This window comes from Drosophila bipectinata, chromosome 2R (genome assembly GCF_030179905.1).
Source record: "Drosophila bipectinata strain 14024-0381.07 chromosome 2R, DbipHiC1v2, whole genome shotgun sequence".
Classification (NCBI taxonomy): Eukaryota; Metazoa; Arthropoda; class Insecta; order Diptera; family Drosophilidae; genus Drosophila; species Drosophila bipectinata.
The window spans coordinates 1,119,404-1,140,413 of NC_091737.1; the positions used below are offsets into that span (position 1 = coordinate 1,119,404).

Here is a 21,010-nt window from a genome sequence, read left to right on the forward strand (position 1 = left end):
TCTTTTAAGGTAGAGAGCTGGAATTTTTAATGAATTTTTGGTAAATTGGATCCAACATACCAAATTTCATTAAAATCAGCCGTCCAGCGAACGATCCAGCGAAGCAACTTCCAATTTAATGAACCAACTTTATATTTCTTAACAAAAGTTTTGTCCGTTTTTTAAACTTTGTGTTCTAAGAAATTTGTTTTATAACGAAAATCTTATTAGGATCAGCCAACTTACGATATATATGCGATCTTAACTGTAAGCCTATATCAACTTCGGCTTTGCCCGAAGATTATTTTCATTTCCAGTTTTTAATTGCGAGTACGAAACTGAGCGAACGTATTTTGCACAAGCTCCTAAAAAACTTAAAGAATGTTTTTTTTTATATAAACAAAGCATTTATGGTGAACAAAGATAACCAAAAAGATGTTAAACCACAAGCATTAAAAAGTTACTTCTACATTGTTTGTTTGTTTCTACATTGTTGTCCGAAAACCTGCTGTTTTTTCTGAAATTTTTTTTCTGTAAAGTATGTTAGGTATCAAAATGAACCAGTCCACTAGTCGTTCAACCATTTTTAGAGCATGGAGAAAATGGGGACACATTTATTGACTTAAAAATCTAAAAATAAATAAATTTGGTACATGATTTATTAAAATAAATAAATTCCGCGCTAGATATCTCAATGAAAGAGACATAAAAGAAAAATTGTAGAGACTCAGAAACCCAAAGAAACGGCTTCAACTTGAAATTTTCAACCCACGATACCGAACTGGCAAATCTGCCAAACGCAGATTTTCTACTGGCAGAGGTTACCAAAAACCCAAGACCCTCCCAATCTACAACAGGAAGAAAACCCCTGTTAAACAAAAGTTAGTTCTGAAGAGAAATTTTTCGTTTATAAATATAAAGCCGAAGAGGAACGCGTTTGCGCAGTGCAATAAAAGAGTTTCTGTTTTTTCTGTTTTTACTGTAAACAATTTTTGAAAAACAAAAATCATTGTTTGTTATGATTGTTACTTATGTTTAAAAAACACATTTATTCATTTTATTAAAAACGATATTTTGGAATAGAAATAAGTTTATGGCAAACGAATTATTTTAAGCAATTTTTTATATGAAACTGGAACATAAAAAAATTGCAGTATAAAATTGCGAATTAAATAAATAAAAGCGGTGTATTAGTTATGGCATCAGGCTCGATAAAGCTAACTGACAGACTTCTAGTTGAAAAATGCGCGGGCGTTAGAGCATCAAGGACTGCAGGATCTTTTGAAAAAGACGTTAATGGTCGTCAATTTGTTCGTGACAGCACCAATGTGACAAAGAAGCGATTTACAACACCAATTCAAGCACTGAGGATCCCACAGTCGGTAAAAATAATGCTTGGCGATCTTGACAACCACTTCCCAAAGCCCACCGACGTTGATGTAAGTGACCAAGTGATCTCAAAACGCGGCACTCTGGCACAGCTGCAACCAATCATATCCCAATTAAAGTGGAGAGCTTAAGGGAGACTTTGGTCCTATGAAAACTTTTCATCGCATAGTGTATTTCTTTCTTCAGAAAACTTTTCTGTCCCCTCCCCTCGCGCCTCGCAATTTAACTCCTTCTTTGTCTGTTTAACTATAGGCTTAGAATAGTCTTCGATTTCTCAAAACTGGCGGAGCTGACAATCTAAACGGTAAGTTTAAGCTTGGGCTTTTTGTTACATCCTTATGGAAAGTTGGAACTAGTTGGAACTTTTATCCCCTTGTGAACCCGGCTTGTTAGGCCAAAGCCTCACTAAGGCGGCTCTCAAAGTAGCTTTGAAAAAAATTTGGTCAGGCAAACACTACTGTTAGTGCATAAAGTACAAGCAGAGGGAGTTGCATTAGAAGTTATAAAAGACGGTCTACTCTTATGTACTGCATTCGGCCATGGCCTCGTCCATGGCGTCCAACGTCTTGCATCGCTGATCCATAGATTCTGCCATTTACTCTCAAGTAACGATGGCGTCTGTATTTGAGGAATTTAGAATTTTCTCCCTCATAGCCTGGGTACCTTTGAAAAAACACCTGAAATATCATACCTAAATTCTTCAAAGCATATGAAAATATGTTGAGAAAATCAAGTAGATTTCAGATCTTTCCCTTTATAGTCTCTAGTCTCTATCGCTACTAAATCGGTAATATGGCCATAAATTTGTCGTTGTTGTTTTGCCCAAGCGAAAAATTATGTAACAAAAATGAATAGCTGAGAATCCATGCCGTTAAAGTTAAAACTTAAAAGGTAAATTGTGGGTGCAAGAGATGAGTACCAGGTATAATATAGTCGGAAAATTCTATTATATTTTTTTACTTTTGCAGAGGGTATTATTATTTTGGTCAAAAGTGTGCAACGCATTGAAGGAGACATCTCCGACCCTATGAATTATATATATTCTTGTTCAGGATCACCTCCTGAGTTGATATATGCATGTCCGTCTGTATGTTTCTACGCGAACTAGTCTCTCAGTTTTAAAGCTATCGACATGAAACTTTGCACACACCCTTCTTTTCTTTGCACGCAGTTTATAAGTCGGAACGGCCGGGATCGGTGGACTATATTTTATAACTGCAATATAACTCATTGATCGGAAATGCTATAGCTCCTGTATTTTAAGAGTTAGAGAGTTGATTTTGTATGTTTTTAATGATTGCTATTTTATTAAAGTAATACGACCTACCAAATTTAATAAGGATCGACCGACTATATCCTATAGCTGCCATATAACTAAGTAATCGGAAATGACCCAACTTCCATGTTTTTGAAGATACAAAGTTGTAACTTCGAACAGATTCTATCTTTCGTCAGTTAATCCGACCTACTAAATTTCATAACGATTGGCCACCTATATCTTTTAGCTGCCATATAACTAGACGATTGGAAATGGTATTTGGTAAAAATTTAAACTTTGGTTTTTTGAATCTAGAAGCTTGGGACTTTTTTTGGTTTTGTATTGTAATAATTTGGTTATATTATGATATTCTCATAAGGCTCGGCCAACTATATTATATTTTGGCGATATATATCCGGTTTCAACTGCAAGGGTATATCAACTTCGGCTCCACCCGAAGTTAGCTTTCCTATTGTAGTGTGCAGTTGGTAAAAGCAGTAATCAATTGTCGAATGGGCCCTTAAAAACCCTCATTGTCCTTCCCTTCCGCTTTACCATATTTATGAAGGAAGTCTGGCTGCGAATGGTCTTACTGTCGGCATTCACCCTGGAATCGACGGTAGTCTTTACCCACGGTGTAGAGGAGATTTCGGTGTTGTGCACTTCTGGCGTTGCTCGGTTCTAAGCTCGTCGGAACGGTGGGGGGCTTCCTTGTCTCCTAAAAAACACCACTCTACTCTAATAATTATTGAACTGCACTTCACTGTTTGTTAATGATCGAGCACATAGTTGAAATGGGACCTGTTGGAAACGGACAGACGTCGGGTTGTATTTAGGGACAGAGAAACTATCGTTTGACCAGGGTGGCTAATGTGTCGTTCGCTCCCCTTTCTTTACCCTCCCTACCTTGATACCTCGATATGGATCTATTGGGTGTCCCTTATACAATGTTCTCTACAAATTCAAACGACTTCGGAGGTAACTGAAAACCGCATCACAAAAGCAACAGACCCAAATAAGAACCGTCTATTCAATTGTAATATGTGCTCTCTTTAATATTAACTTCAAAATAAACTTCATTTAACCATAACAGAATATCGCCATAACAGAATATCGAAATTATAATTCAATATTCAAAAGAAAAAGTAAAATTCCAAAATTGTATTCATCTTACGTTATCTTAGCCTACCTGCCACACCGATAGTCACCGCATTCACTTATAAATATATGGAGCTAAACATTAACGTTTGTTTTTTTAGGGACTTACGCTCGTTTTCCCATCGGAGATGCCGATTCCTGTTAAAAGGAATGAGTTGGCTGTGTGGTGCATGTGCAGTTACATTTACATACTAAATAAAAATATAAATTAACCTAGATAAATGTCTCTTCTAAATTCTTAATTCTAAATTCCAATTAATCAAACGTATTAAACTTCTCTTATCCTAGTGATAATTCGCTTGGCCAGTGCTGGGATCAATGCTGGACGCCGATACACACCTTTCGTCATCAGATTGGGGTTAGTTTGAACATGTACTCGGCTCCTCTTCCACGTGATCTCTAACTCTCTATCCTTCTTCTATTCCACCTTACGCCTCTTCCTTCTACCGACCGGTTGCCTTTGTATTTTGCCAGTGACCACTTGCCACACCGTTGCAAATATGGGAAAGCGCGAACGCGCCACGCGGCGTGCGGCGTGCGCGAGGCTAACTTCTGGTCTTTGCTCTATAACTATAGACCAATACGCCAACTACTTGGGCACGTGGCTGCTGTTTCTTTATGATTTTTCACAGATTATTCCACATATTTCGATGAGTCTGTTCCCTTTCGATCGCAAATTCAAACGGACGACAACATCTAGGCTAACATTCGCTGCTACGTGACCGTGAAAATCTCCAACACTTCCAGTAACGGAACTGATCTTCTCTATATCTGGCTCTCAGTGCTCTCACATTGAGCACGCCAGAAAGAGAGAGTTAGTATCGTACATCTTTGAGTCGGAGCGAGGCGTCTATATCGCGCTTCCTGTTACTGAATTCGACACCCTACCTTTGGGTTAAAGCATTTCCGACTGCCGTAGCGACTAAAACTAACCGATTTTCCTTTGGACCCCACAACCACAGTTAATAAAGCCGAAGCTCGTCGAAGGACGCGTTAACTGAAAAGGGTCCTGTAGGTTGCTATCTGCCTTATTATGTTTTGATATCTTTCAAATGGTAGACGCCTAGGGGTTTCTCCATGTCGCCAACTAATTCGTAATAAATTGGGCTTACTGCTGAACTTCTTCGCTGCACTGCTTTGCGTAAAGCTACGTTCATACGCTGTATCTCCTTCTTTCGACTTTATGAAGCGACTGTGTAAATTGTAAATTTTGACATTTGCTTCATGACGCTGATTTATTCTTTCTTTCGCTTTCAATAATAACAATAATAAGTCCGGTGTTTCAACGCTTCATCGTCGGTTAAAGAATTAAATTTCCTCAGGAACTCGTAATCTCGTCCGTCTACAATCATGTTCTGACCAAAACATAGGAAATACGTCGAAAACTCCGATGCACACTTGCCCTTAAGGATGCCATTATCTGAACGATGTTTGAATCCCAGTTTGTATGATCGCTATCTATGTACGCCCTAATTGCTGCTAGTTTAGATCGGTTTACACGTTCGAATAAATTGCTGTGAATATGTGCTTGACTCCAAGCCGAGTTAAAAATTCTTTAAATTGACCTGACTTGAATTTGGATCCGTTGTCTGTTAAAATTGAACACCAAATTTATAAAACACTTGTCTCTCTAGGTAGGCACAGATCCTATCGGAGGTAAACTTCCGCAAAGGCTGTAGGAAATGAAATTTCGTATTATGATCCAATATGATTAACAATCCTATATTTCCCTAGGGTAAGGTCCTAGCAAATCAATGTAAAATTTCTGAAACTGTCTTTCCGATACTGTGGGTTTCCCTAACTGTGGTCTCAATATGGTGTTCGCACTCTTGCTCGTTTTTCAAACGGGGCACTCAGAGACGTAGCCCCGAATTTGAGTAACCATCCCTGGCCAGTATAAATATCGCTTTAGCTTCTCGACCATCTTGGCCATGCCCATGTGAGCAGAATCGGGAGGATTGTGATCTCGCGATATAACGTCGTCAACTAAGTTGACTGGAACGTACAGTTTCCACGCTTGTTGTTTTTGCACTTCATCTCCGCTTGATGTTTCTGTCTTTATGTAAACAAACTGGACGACGATCTTAAAATCCGGTAACCTGTCTTGATTAGCTCTGATCTGTTCTCGTAACTCTTTGTTTTGCGCTGAATTAAACTCTTTGGAATCTAAGTCAATAATAGGTCCACTATCCATTATCTCATCTATTGTTCCTTCTTCGCGACGCGACAATCTCTTGCGGTGCTCTATTTTTAATTTGGGTCCGCGTAACGTCATAGCCCATCTTTTCAAACGACCTCTCAAGTCTTTCTGAGAATCCTAAAGCCACCGAAGTGCGGCATGATCAGTGACGACTTGGAAATCCTGCCCTGTAATATAGGGCTCTAAACTTTTCTATTCCTTTTATAACCACTAAATATTCTAGCTCCATAACGGAATAGTTGCGTTGGGCCTCCGACAAATTTTCAGACATGTATGCTGTAGGCAATTCTACGCCGTCTTCATTCCTTTCCGCCAACACACATCCTAGTCCGTACAGGCTGGCGTCACATAATAAAATGAACTGTTTCTGGAAGTCGGGCGCCCACAGAATTGGTGACGACGTCAACATCTGCTTTAGCGTCTAGAATGCCTCGTCGGCATGCTTATTTCATTTGAGTTTCTTGTTCTTTTTAAGAAGGTCTGTCAGTGGGGTCGCGATTGTAGCGTAGTTGTCCACAAACCGCCTGTTCCACCCTGATAATCCGAGAAATCGTCTCAGCTGTTTCATGGAGTTGGGGACTGGAAAGTTCTCAACCGCACTGACCTTTTATGGGTCGACTTCTAATTCGCCGTGCCCAGTGACATATCCTAAATATCTTATCTCAGTCATGCAAAACTTCGACTTGGCTATATAAATTGTCAGGTTTGCCTTTCGCAAATGGCTTGCGATTTCTTCGAGTAGTTTCAGATGTGATTCGAAATCTTGCTACGAATAATCTCGTGCGCAGGGTTAGTGGTATAACTATGTCCATAATTCTGCACAGAGTTTGAGCCGCGTTGCAAAGACCAAAAGGAATTACTTTTTACTGATACAATGGTCTGTTGGGAATAGTGAAGGCTGTGTTTGGGCATAACAGCCGTGTTTCATATCTAGTCCCCTAATGTAGCGAGCTGGTGGCAAGCGACTAAGTATGCCATCCACTTGAGGTAGTGAATACGCATCCTTAATCGCGAATTTCTTTACTTCCCTGGAATCTAAACATAAACGAACCTTGGGTCCCTTTCTAAAAAGAACGCAATTGCTGCTCTATAGACTCTTGACTTCTTCTTTAAACATCATTTTTCTTTTGCTGGTGAGATCGGCAAATGTCGCTGCTTGACAGGCATTGCATCACCAACATCAATGCTATGTTTGAACAACGGTGTTCTCCCTAAACATTTTCTGTTATAGGAGGGTAACTTTGCTAAATCTAGCATCTGTCGAATCTGTCATATGTTTAGTCGAAAGTGCGTGAGTTTCGGGAACTTCACATTTTGACTCCTCTCTGTCTCCCGCAATTTCCGATACTAATTGCTCTTGTCCCACAATTTTATCTAGTAATCCGAATTCCCGCCAGAATTCTATGCCTAAATAGACGTCTTGCTTATGATCTGGGATTACAAAAAAATCTATCGATTTTCTAAGATCCCGATAAACTATGATTTTTCCCGTGACATTGCATAATGCGTTGTTAGCTGTTTTAATCCTATCTGAGCACTTGCGCACTTTCAAATTCTTTGCCAATTCAATAGCTGCTTTGCCACCTACGCAACTTATGGACACGCCTGAGTCCAGTAACGATAGGTATCGGTTCTTCTCTATTTTAATCACTGTATAAAGCCTGCTATCTGAGTTCAAAATTATCGCCGAGACTAACTTTTGCCGACACGTCTGAGCTTCCCTCCAAAATCTCTGTGTTCTTCTTTTCGAAGAGTTGAAGTTCCCTAGGACCCGTTCTCTTGCTGCCTTATAATTTGCTTCGCGAATATGATAGGGCCTGAACTGCATTTCAAACTCCGCTAATATTTCACTAAGTTTGTGTTCCCTTTGAGCGGAGACAGACTTATCGTAAGTTTTGTCTGAGTACTTTTATAGTTTTTTATTGTCTTGGATGCCACGTTGCCTTCACGGGTTGCATTTTTGACATCGGGGCTTGTAAGTGTCTTTTGCCCCGCAAAAGCATCTTTTGACCGCATCTATAGCAAAAGATAATGCAGGCATTGAGATAGTCGTCGAAGCGATGTCCGGGCTTGTCGCAGTTCCAACACTTCAACTGCTTTCGTTGAATTGCCGCCACTTCACTCAAATCTTCATCATCAACGTCTGGTTCCAATTGCGAAACTATCGGGCGCTGATGAAAGCTGTTTCTCCCTGCTTGAGGTCGCATCTGTCTACAAAACTGCTCATGTGTGCCCCGCCCTTAATTGTGGAAAGGTGGGCACGTACAAGTGCATAAGCTCATATCGATGTGATGTGCTTGGCGTGTCTGATAAAAAGCTTTACCAACGACTCTTCTGTAATCGGGGTATTTAATCGGACTACGAGGTTTTCTACTTGGAATTGGTATTCTTCGAAAGATTATTTTTCTGCGTGGGTTCTGCTGTCATTCAGCTCCCAGATATCAATATCCGAATCACTGTCTCTGAACTTATTCCTAAATTCTCTGCAAAAGTCTCTCCACTCTGCTTTGCATAGGAAGGAAGCTTAAGGCTTTAGGATATTTTTAGGAAACCAAAATATCACCAAAAATCTTTTCCAAAAACAAGACCGATATTTTAGTTGTTTATGCTTATTTTAGATCTTACCTAATGTAAAAATTCAGTCGCGAACGATCCAGAGTCAGGGGGGGCGGCGAGAATAATAAACCGACCGCGGCTCAACGCTTTACCAAGATAAACGGAGCGACCGAGCGCGAAACGAGAGAGTTCGATCAAGAATTCGGTCCCGAACAAGACGGCAAGTGCAGGTAGTCGATCGATTAAAAGGGCGGGGGAGGTAGTGAGGGTGCGGGTCGAAAGTGCAGCAATGAAATGTGACGTCCTAAATTGTAATTCGGTTAGGCTTACCAAGCTTGGTCTAAGTTAGCCAAATTATATACACAGCTACAAGACCCGTCACGGCCAACATAAGCAAAATATCTATATTTCCAATTCAAAATGGAAACTATATTCAAAAATCAAAATTTTATGAATTTCTTTTCTTAGGTGTACCACGGAAATTGGGTAATGGAACATATGCTTGTTTTTGACTTTGTTTGGAGAGCCCGAGAATGTTGACCTGTGTTTGTTCAAAAGTTTCGAGTTTTCAAGTAGGTTTTTTTCTTATTTAAAATCCATAAAAGAAACACGTGTAGAATTTTTATCTTTTTTGCGGCGAATAAATCGACTGCAGTAATGGAGAACAATTGCCAGATTTACTGCATTATAAAGATTCATAAAGGCCCAGAGCTAAGGACTTCTGATGTTCTTATAATTGAGCTTTTACAGCTTATCGTGGATGACCTCACACAGTGCGAAATTTTTTCGCACGGTCCAGCAAACATTAAGTTTCTCATGCGCTCTATCGGTCGTTTGTCCCAGAATCCGCTCCAATAACAAAGAAGAGTGCCAAGATATGAAACACAAGCAATCGCAGCATGATAAGCAAAACCGGCACCGAATATAACTTTAATGCAGGCAAACTCACAGTTGATTACGTCACTGGGAAAACTTGCCAATAATTTTTGAAAGCCTGGCGATCCTATGCTAGGACTATCACGTCGGTGCCACCATTGTTGAGTTCACGAACGTTTTCGGTAGCCGGAAAGTTTTCTAGGTTCAATAAATAATCAACGCCATGAATTTATATGCCTTTATTTTGGTTATATATACGGAACGGAGCGGGGGGATCGATGGCGGTGGTTCGAACGGCTCGAGGAGCTTATGACAAGTGCAGACTCCCGGTGCTTGGCGGCTAATGCATATTTATAAAGGATGTGCAACCATGGGCGAAAGAGAGTTAGGGACAGGGAGCTTATGCACGCATATAAGAAGCACGCCCGGGTGCACATGCGCAAAACTCGAACATTGGACAAATGGATACAACGATAATACACCGAACAGATAAGACTACAGCGATAAGATATGCGTCATCGACCGAAACCGCTGCCGCTATAATGAAATATACGAATTTATAATACAGTTTTCGCTGCCTAACAAGACTAAACAACCAATTTATTAGAATTCAAAAATTTAAAAAGGGTCCCATTCCAACACTTGGATTTGAGCCTTGAGTTAATTGTTAAGATTAGCACCTTCTATTTAGACATGCCAGCTTTATAAACTCACTGAAATTTAAAAAAAAAGCTCAAAGGGTTTAGTAACCAACTGTATGGTTTTTCTTTCTATTTTATATTTGCTAAAGTGCTAGTTTTGTTAAAAATATCAGGGACCGTAATCATTATGAGTTTTATTTTATAAATCACAAAATAATCATTATTTTCTGAGCGAAAAAATTAAAATCAGAAATAATCATTATTCTATGATCGAAAAATAAAAATCATGAATAATCATTATTTTTGATTTTTATTTTTTTTCGCTCAAAAATATCACTCAATTTATGATTTCGATCTGGGTATTAGATTTTTTATATATTTGACTTCATATACCATGATTTTTTTACTAACAGCCGTACTCACAGCCGTTACCGTACCATTAAAAATTGGAAAAAACTGAATATGAAGATTTTTTACATTAAAAGTTACTTGATCCTTAAAGCTTCAGATTTTGATTTTATAGATAAATTTGTTTCTATGATTTATAGAAGGTTTAGATTCAATTTTCTTAACTTTTAGTGGTACGGAAGGCTGTTAGTAAAAAAATCATGGTACTAAATGGTACCTGTATATGTGGTTTAAGGAGATATGCAGTCAAATCTTAAGAAAATCTATCACATAGCGCGAAATCATAAATTAAGTAATATTTTTGAGCGAAAAAAAAAAATCAAAAATACTGATTATTTATGATTTTTATTTTTCGATCATAGAATAATTTTTAATATGTGATTTTTATTTTCCAAGCAGAGAATTTTGATAATTTTTTGATTGTTTTTTCAATCAAAGAATAATGATTATTTTCTGATTTTTATTTTTTTGCTCAGAGAATAATCATTATTTTGTGATTTTTAAAATAAAAATCATAACAATAATCATTGTTTTAAAAAAATATATTTTTTATTACATAAGAAATATCTTAGCTATATATTTAAAAATATTTTTTAGTATATCCTTTTTTTTTATCCATCTTATAAGTTGCCTCAACAAATAGGCAATGTAAACATTATTTGCAAAACGCAGTAGCCCCTGCTGAATGCGTCATGCCATTTCTTATCTTGTCTCCTAATTTCCCCGCACTCGTTTCTGAGGATCCCCGAAAGATTATCCAGACTAAACATAAAGCTCTACTTGTAAACATTCCCATAAATTCCATGGCCTAAGCCAGACATAAACATTAGAGCCGACTCGCCGTCACCAGTCCGAATTAGATCGATCTTCCGATCTTATCACTCTTCACCAATGACTCAACTATTGCATCAGCAAAATGTCCCTTTTTCTTAGAATCTCTTAGGGCAATTGTTCATACTCTTCAAGTACCCTTTTGTGTTATTTCTCTTAAGCCAAGGTTTGTTGGTTATCTGGCAATTAAAAATTTGCTGTCTTATTCCGGGAGCAAGCCTGTCATCTTCAATCGGACTAGTCTTAAGCGATTAAACGAAGTTTGTGAAACAAATAAAAAATAATAACAAAGTTTTTTAAAATAAAAATTAAAATTTGACATATATTATTTTGTAAAAGTAGTAGCTCCAAAAGTAGCTCTCATATAAAATTTGAACTCAGTAACTTTAAAAAAACCAAAGTTATACCATTTCCGATCAATCAGTTATATTGCAGCTATAGAATATAGTCGGCTGATTCCGGCTGTTCTGACTTATATACTGCGTTAAAAGAAGAGAAGGGTGTATGAAAAGTTTCAAGTCGATAGCTTTAAAACTTTAAACTCGCGTAGAAGCAGACAGACAGACGGACATGCTCATATCAACTCAGGAGGTGATCCTGATCAAGAATATATATTCTTTAAAGGGCCGTAGACAAAATTATAATACCCTTTGCAAGGGTATAATAATATATGTATAAATAAAAAAATTTTTTTTTTTAATATTAATTTATAGATAACGATTGAAATAATAAGAATTCATTCTCTACAATGTTATAGGCTGGAAACTTCTTTACAGCTGTCTTTCTTGTTTGGTTTTTATTAGAGCTATTTTTATAGCGCTATTGCAGGCTTGGGTAAATTGTGGGCTTAGAAAAAGTAGGGATGTTTTTATGTATCTATGTATGTGTGGTATCGCCTCCTGAGTCAGATCGATACCCCTTTACGATGATCTAACTAAATCCCAAGTTTAGCTCTCCGTTAGTGGTCTCCATGGGAGCTAGAAAGTCAATGTTTATGACGAGGACCGTTTGGTTGGTCGAACTTCTAATTTACTGCAACTTCGCCACTCGTCAGTGCGTAGTGGGAAGGTGTGGGTTGCAACGTTGTAGCTTGGAGAGAATCAGTGATGCAGGCCGAGATGCAGATCCTCGCTGGGGGCCTACAGCTCAGCGCAACAAATCAGGGGCCCTCTTAGACCTCGCCAAGCCCCCCTACTGCAGTTTTACATAACTCCGAATCGCTCGTCGTCGCACGCTACCACATTAACGGTTCCTAAGGGCCTGGTTCCCTAACAAGGACCTCGAAACATTTCGTTTCGCAGTAGGGCGGCTTTCACCCATCTCAAGTTGCCTTTGTCTCTTCCTTAGGTCCCTGGCCTAAGGACGCTCCTCAATCCCAGGTTAGTGGGTTTTTTAGGAGATCCCGGCTCCATATTTTTTATTTTCCTTTTATTCTCCATAGGTGGTCCCACGTTCTCCAACTCTGCGATACCCAACTCTGCTGTCTGGGGCTGTTTATTTGCATGGACAGCCCTCGAGAAGAAGAAGGCCTTCCTCTTGATTCACAGTTCACCTTCTAGTGAAGGCCATTCCCTATCCGAAATCTGCCACCCATTCGGTAGCCCTTAGCAAGGAATCCTCGGAGTCATCTCACAAGTCAAGCAGACTCTAGTCGGTTCGTACATTTGAATGATCTTCGCCTCACGCCAGGTCATCGTGGGAAGGTAAGAGTTAATGGATGCCGGACGTTTGATGGATACCGGAATCTATATCCTTGCTCGGGGTCTGCAAGAGCCGTCACGCCAGGTTAGCTTGGTGGAGTACACAAAGTTAAAAAGTCGTATGCGACAAGCGACAGCAACACGAAAGCAAAAAACCACCAACAAAACAAACAAAAAAAAAACGAGCTTAGAATCCACCCAGATTTCGCATTCAATCTCCACAAAGCTTTACTTGTCTCGGTCTCCTTTTTGTAAAGTTGTTGTTTAAGAAGAGAGCAAGCAAAGCAATCGGAGTGGTGGAGAAGGTCAGAGTATAAACCACGGGGGATTAAAGCTGACCCATTCAGAAGTAATTTTAACCTAACCAACATAAACAACATTAAAATAAACAAGTGAATAAATAAATAAAGTTCAATGAATCAATGAAAGATCTTCACAATTAGCTCAACCAACTTCAAGTAAACTTAAAACGACAGCACGTCTCGGAAAACTAAGCGCTATTTCCAACTGCGCCTCACCAAACTCAACTTATTAAGCTAGCTCGGCCCTATTTCGACAGTCCAACTTCCAAAGTTGCCAGTATTCAACTTTTCTGCAAAGTATAAAGTTTGCCCAGCTTTCCATGATTTATGCAACTCATTCACCAAAACCAGGCGTTGTCAAATCTTCAGAGGTTCCATTTCCTCAAGCAAGCACTGACCCTTTTTTCTGGCCAAAATAATATCTCAAGAACGAAAAAAGATATTTGAGTTCTGATTTTTGATTTGAGTTCACATGGTCAATATATTTAAGATTTTGAAAAAATGTGGGCGTGGTATCGCCCACTTTTTAAGATAGTTTACTTAGATACTTAGATACCCCCACTTAGATATTAGTTTTTGATTTGAGTTTATATGGTCAAAAGAACTCAGATTTGAAAAAATTGTGGGCGTGGCACCGCGCCCTATTAAAAAATAACATTCTAGCTGTAGAACTAAGCAAGATATTTCAATTTGGTTCTTTTTTAGTGTTTTATAAAACCATAGTCTTCTTTTGGAAAAGTAGGTGTGGTTTTTTTTTTTTAATTAAAAAACTTATTTTTTTTTAATTTAAATCGGAATTGCAGTGGTCTCACAGCTAACAGATTCACATTCAAGGTTTTGAGGTTGCCTCCTTAAATTATGAATTTATTTGAAAGCGCATAGAAGTGCATTTTCATATTTCACTCATATGAGAAAAATTAAACAATCTACAACATGGACTAAACTACAATATTTGACTCGGTTTGATTTAGTTTAAATCTCTTTTTAAAAATGTGATTTACTTCTAAAAATTTCTTTGCTAGACTTCTTACATTTTAACTTTATTAAAAGGACAAAAGAAACAATTTTTTGGACACTTCACATACACAAACACATAATACACATATACATTGAAAAGTATTTATTTCAAAACTTTTGATTTTGTCCATAAAACTTTCAGTATTCGCGTTTTTAAAACCGTACCAAAAAATCGTAAATTCTAAGCTCATGTAAATGTTAACATCAACAGCTGTTTTTAACAGCTGATTTCTTCACAGTGACGCCATCTATGAAAATTTCTGGTATGCAACATTAAAAATTTATCTATTGTGAATGATATGCAGCTAAAATTATTTAAATCCTTTAACTTTCAAAAAATGGTTTTTGGCCAGAAAAAGTGGTCAAATTTCCTATGGTGCACTGCCTAAAGAGCAGAACCAAGATTTACACCAAATGGGATCGCATGGGATCTTATCATCAAACGCTATGATAACCCACATTTACGATTCATGCACCACATAAATGCCCACTACGACTTACCTTTTATCTCAAGGGAAACTCATCAGAGATCAAACATACGCTAAACGTAACTAACGTACTATATGCATCAACGAATTCAATCGTCTTAGAACGAACATCCATTCTAGCAAGCAATGGACAGTCTATCATTTAATCGCTAGACTACTTACGACAACTGTAAAAGCCTGGGAACAGAGTGCTTCATAAGCTCATGTACGGACCCTCGATTTCACCATCTGGTGCGACCAGCGTATGTCCTCAACTCGATAACCTCTCATTTACCATGAAGCAATGTCAACGTGGATACTTGTCAGAATCTTCACGGATTACACTTGGCCGATCCCACTATTAGCAGGCCAGGCCGCATTGGCGCTTTATTTGGACTAGATCTAAGACCATTTTTGTTATCGCCATATTTACGGAAAGGTGCTCAAAAGCATTCTAATGCTCAATTCACTCAATTGGATCGTGTTTGGCCATATCAATGAAACAAGTGCAAATGTGGTAACCATTCGATGCCATCAGACTAATATGGATGCACTGTTAAAGGGTTTCTTCGATCTTGGTCAAATCAGTTCTGAAAGGACGTTTACAGCAGAAGAACAATGGTGTAAGAACATTTCCAGGGTACCTGCACCAGACAAACCAATGAAAAATACTTTGGTCCGGCTTCCGTTAAAAACTGAATTTGACAAGGAACAAGACATCGGAAAGTCTCATCAAACCGCACTTAATAGATTCCACCTCTTAGAACGTCGGCTAAACAGAAGCGATACACTCAAACAACAATGTTACTCCACCATCAAGAAATATTTTGACCTCAAGCAACTCTCTGAAGTCACTACCGCAGAAAATCAACATCACATGATCACTCCAAGAGGTCAACAGTATTTTTCAGCATGTACTCTCCCACACCACGCCGTCGTAAAGGCGTAAAGGACAGCACGATGACCAAAGAACGATGCATCATGTACCACTTCGATCGAAAAATCCCTTAACGACAATCCCCTGCGCATCGGCCCACCGCTACAAAATTATTTAGGAGGAGTCATCATGAAATAGAGGCTACATCGTTACGTGTTTGCAGCAGATATCCAACGAATGTATCGCTGTATCGACATGCACTAGGATGATGCTCAATTTCACCGCATTCTATGGAAGAATGATCAAAACACAATTTCCGAGTGCAACCTAAATACAGTCACTTTTGGCACTGCTTCAAACCCGTATACAGTCATACGCGTGCTCCGTCAACTCGCTCACGACGAACAACAACGCTACCCATTAGCAACTCCAGTATTATTAAATTATCCGAACTGGTCACAATACTGTTCATGGAGCATTTGATATACGATATCAACTAATCGCTAATCGCCACTAACAATTCCTCGAACATTCGAAACGAACTTTCTGGTGCAGTGTTGGCTGCCCAATTGATTGATGGTTACTAGCGCAGCTTTCAACCACAGGAATTCCCTTGTCAGTTTATTTCTGCACTGATGCATCAATCGTTTTATATTGAATTAAAAGAAATCCGGCACCTTGCAAGTCTTTCGCCTTCAACTGAATTCGCAAGATTTTGGAACTAAACACCGCAGCCCAATGGCAGAATGTAGAATAGCCACACGGGCGCCTTTTACTTTAAGACGTCCAGATTTTGCGGACATCACACCTACAAGGCTTTATTGCAGTGTTCATATCTTTAGCAACTAAGACGATACATCTAGAAGCAGTCACAGGACTATCTATTCAGCATTTCCTCTGGGCTCTTAAACGCTGTATCGGAAGTAGAGGTTTGTTGTGCAAGCATCTATACAGAGATGGAGGAACCAATTTCACCGGAGCAGACAACTCTCTGCATCTGGCAAAAGGAGTTTCGAAATGCAATCCACACGGACATCGCGGGCCCGTGGGTGCCCGTGAAATCCCGTGGCATTTCAACCCAACCCGCAGTCATAATTTTGCGGGACTGTGGGAAGCGAACATAAAGCCGTTAAAACTAATCTGTATCATTCCTTCAAACCCACTGCTATGACCTATGAAGAACTATCCACGGTACTCACCCAGATCGAATCATGTTTAAACTCACGTCGAATAATCGAAAGTTACATCCTAGAGAAGATGGACTAGATCGCGCCGCCTCACTGAATACCGTCTCTGGAACCTATAATCCTATAATCTTTGGGTATAACTTGCCATCTATATAAAGCCAATCTTGACGTATGGCTTCCAGCTATTGAGAAACATGAGCAACAGCAACATAGACATCACGACCAGGAATCAGATTCAGGATCCTGGCTAAAGTCTACTTCATGGGGGATACATTTTAATTCTTCACCATTTTCATTCTTTTACTATGGAACCAACAGACATTACGGGGACAGGGGTGCGCAATTTGGAATGCTGCTGCAACAGAGTAAGATATTCCTTCTTCCAACGCGCCCAGAACACTTGTCGCAAAAGAAAACTCTCTGCCACCCATCCAGACCGTTAAGGTTGAGGGCAGCGAGGTTCGATGAATGTTGAAGGAGGACCGACCTTTAGGAAATGAGCCTGAGCTAGCACATTTAGGTCAGGAGGATTTTCTGAAATCGATACAAGAGGTCTGGAATAATGAATTAAGGCAATAACAAAATAAAAACATGGCATTACAAGGTCCTCAATTCCCCGAAACCAAGATTTTCGGGACCAACTGCTTGAAACAGGTGCTTTACTGCCGGAATACACCGCCACTCGATAGTTTCTGGCAGACAAAACTCATGAAGATAAGTCGGGTGATCCTGGCACCCACATCTTGGCTCATTCTTGGCATCCACGAAATTGGTAGCTTTATCTGACCATATTTGCCATTATCCGTTTGTCTTGAATCCAGGATAGGGAAGCCGAGGAGTCACACCAAAAATAATTATCTCTGTCATAGGTCCGATGGTCAGCAACTTCAGCCATTAGCCTTGCTAGTAACCCAGCCCCAGATACCTGCATCTTCGTTAAAGTCTGGGTGCCACTCGACTCTTTGTCGAGTCGACAGTCAGACCCGGACACAAACTCATAAAGTCATAAACACAAACTCCATACGCATCCAAGCTGGCGTTACAGAATCCGTAGACTTCCAGCTTTCCTTGCTGAGTTTGACCAAAACTTAAGCAGAACTGGAGCCGCTCGATTGGGGAGCGATTGGGGAAGGCTTTCATCCCATGACAAATTTTCCCTGCACAGCTTCTGAAATAAAATCTTTGCCCTGGTGGCGACAGTATCTATCAACCCTATCGAGTCCTAAAACAGAGCGACGGAAGATAGGATAGATTTCCGGTTTGGTTCGAAGGTGGGCTAAAGGGCTTCAAAGGAAAGCAGCAGAATGTCAACAGATGGGTCCCAGGAAAATCCAAGAGTCTTGGTAAACGGGCTGTCATCGTCGAATTTAAAGTGCGAGTCTTTGCCACCCTCGAACACTTCTTCCAAAACCTTTTGAATGTTGGAGCATTTCTTTTAAAATGCTGACACTGTTTTTTAAAATGCTCGTGGAGTGGAGCTGTATTCCTTCAGAACGCAGTGATGGGCAGGAAATACTGGCGCAGCCGGCGGAGCATTAAGGAGTGCATACTCATGCACGAATGATTATTTGATGGCCTATGTCGGCTTACCTGATTCGCTAATGTGGAGCTAAGGCCAAATCCACAGTCTCAAGGGTACGGCACCTTTGTACCAAGAACCGAGCCAAATCCCAAGTTGGCAGGCTGTCAGTACTACTTCCTGTTTGAGAATCTTCCCACTTGGCCTTCCTTCGCAGGATCCAGCATTTGAAACATGATCTTACGTCTCCAAGGAAATGGTCGCAATGAGGGAGCAGGCCTGTAAAGAGTGGGTGAAATACCAGGACCACTGGTACCATCCAAAAGCGTGGAGTGGGCAGAAACTCTCATTGAGCGCTTGAAGATTTTCAAAAATGGTGTTTAGCGAATGATTTTATACTTAATGGATCAAAATGCAAGCTTATGTATTTTTGTCGTTCTTGCCCTTGCCCAGGCTTCGTATTCTCTCTATGGGATTAAAAATCTTAGAAAAATGGTTAAGGCATTAGGTCCTTGGAAACCTATGGACCTTAGAAAAATTAACTCAGGGTAATGATCTTGGTGTCCTATTAGACTCAACTTAAATTTTCCGACCATTATTTATTTTATTTTTCCATTATTATCAAGACCGCATAGAATCCAAACAAAAAATTTTTTTAATATTTTCCCTCTTATACAAGCAGACTCTTACTAATAAACTTAAAAGCCTTATGTGAACTTATCGTAGGACAATTCTGGGTGTATGTTTTCTACATAACCTAATCAATGGGGATGTACATAGGTAGCCAGCATTTTCTAAAACGCTTTAATTTCAATATTCTTCATGAAAGACTAGAAACTCGTTTCTCGAGCGCCTCTCGGTCGTCTGGGCCCCTAAGCTTTATAATGAATGCAGGAATTAGCTGGGGCACTAATTGATGCACAAGCCATTTCCAAAATTCTGAAAGACCGCGAAATGAAAAAATACACACGTATGTGAAGCTTAGCAAGATAAGCTATGTTAGTTTAGTTGTCTATTGTTAAATAAGCAAGAGGCAAGCTTTCAAAAGCGCATTCGCTTCAAATACCAGCAAAGCGGATGCGAAACTGTGAGAAACAAAACAAAATAAAAAATTCTAATAAGCCCACCGCTGCTCATTCGTCTTTAAAGTCTTTTAGATAATTCATCCTTGTCTTTAGCTGTTCGGACCATTACAAAAAATAAAGAGCTCAGAGGAATGACTGCCAGCAATTTGACAAGTAACAATATTATTTTGTTTTGTTTCATGGATGGCGAGAGGGGCAATATAACTTTTAACTTTGCAAAATATTGATGTTTATTTCGGCTAACAAAAAAATTGCATGCAATAAACACTTACTTTTACTGTCAAAAAAACATACAAAATTAAAAACAAAAACAAAATTTATAAACTTTTAACTTTTGTGTTAATTAAAATTTCGTTTATGTCTAAAATTTCTAAATTTAAAAGTCTTTTAAATAGTATCTTTTACTTATATTTTATTAAAATACGGGAAGATTACTTCAGGGACGTGCACGCCAGCAATTTCTAGTCTCTTCTTTTTTGTTGTGCGGTATTTGTTAATATCAAAACGCTACGACCACTACATCCACTTTCATCTTTATTTCTTCTTTACTGCGTTGCAAACTTTTGATTCAATTAAAATTCCCTTTTTAAGGATGTGAAAATGTAATGTTAATATGATTCCCTGATCATTTCACAGAATTTTTTCTTTGTGATTAAATGCGATTACTTACAATTCACGAAACCATTAATAATATACTTAATAATCCCATTCATCTGAACATGTGCCATATTTAGTCATATTTTGAAACGAATGGTAAGTAATAAATGCATGCAAGTTATGAAGTAAGATTTATTATTATTAAATAAATTCAAATAATCTAATATTATTTTTTTTTTTTACCATTTACTCAGTTCCTCCTCGTATATCACCATTTGGTTTCGAAGAAGAAATTACTGAGGGTATGAGGACACAAATTATGTGTTCCAGCAGTCAAGGCGATCAACCATTTAATATAACGTGGTTTAAAAACGATATCCCCATCAGGAAAAGCATAGCTAGTACCATTAATGCGTTAATACCGGCAGATCAAAAGCGTCCATATTCGACTTCCTCGATGACTATAAATCAGTATGCACCCTTTTCCAGCATATTATCTATTTATAATGTGTCTTCATGACATAATGGCAATTATACGTGCTGTGTTGCAAACCAAGCTGGTACTGTAAAGCATACCGCAGTTCTTTCAGTTTCCGGTAAATAACTTTAATAAAAACTAAAATGCACCTTACTATATATTATGACAACCCAAAATAACATCTGCACAATGTGGAAAATGCACAATATTTGTATTTTATTAATAAACCAAATATATATCTAAATGCACTAAAAAACTTATCTATTTACAACAAAAAAAAATAAAAATTTGTAATAATTAATGATTTCAATTTATAAATTTAGGTCAAGTACAACAAGCAACTATAAAGCATTTGACAAAAAAACAATGTTGTCCCGGGTAATGTAATAAAAAATTATGTTACCTGGGTGTGGGCAATGTGAACGAACTTGACGTAGTTCGTATTTTCCTACCATAAGCAAACGGATGATAGATTAGGTGGGGCG

General features: G+C 38.8%; 1 protein-coding gene across 1 annotated transcript in view; it reads left to right on the top strand.

Moving 5' to 3' along the window:
- The window catches only part of LOC122321159 (cell adhesion molecule Dscam2-like), a 994,286-nt gene extending 973,565 nt beyond the window's left edge, over window positions 1-20,721 (top strand). The window contains exon 14 of the mRNA XM_070278943.1: window positions 20,302-20,721. Coding sequence (XP_070135044.1) covers window positions 20,302-20,567 — 266 coding nt within the window. The 3' untranslated portion in view covers window positions 20,568-20,721. The remainder of the gene's footprint in view (window positions 1-20,301) is intronic.
- Window positions 20,722-21,010: the final 289 nt, after the last annotated feature.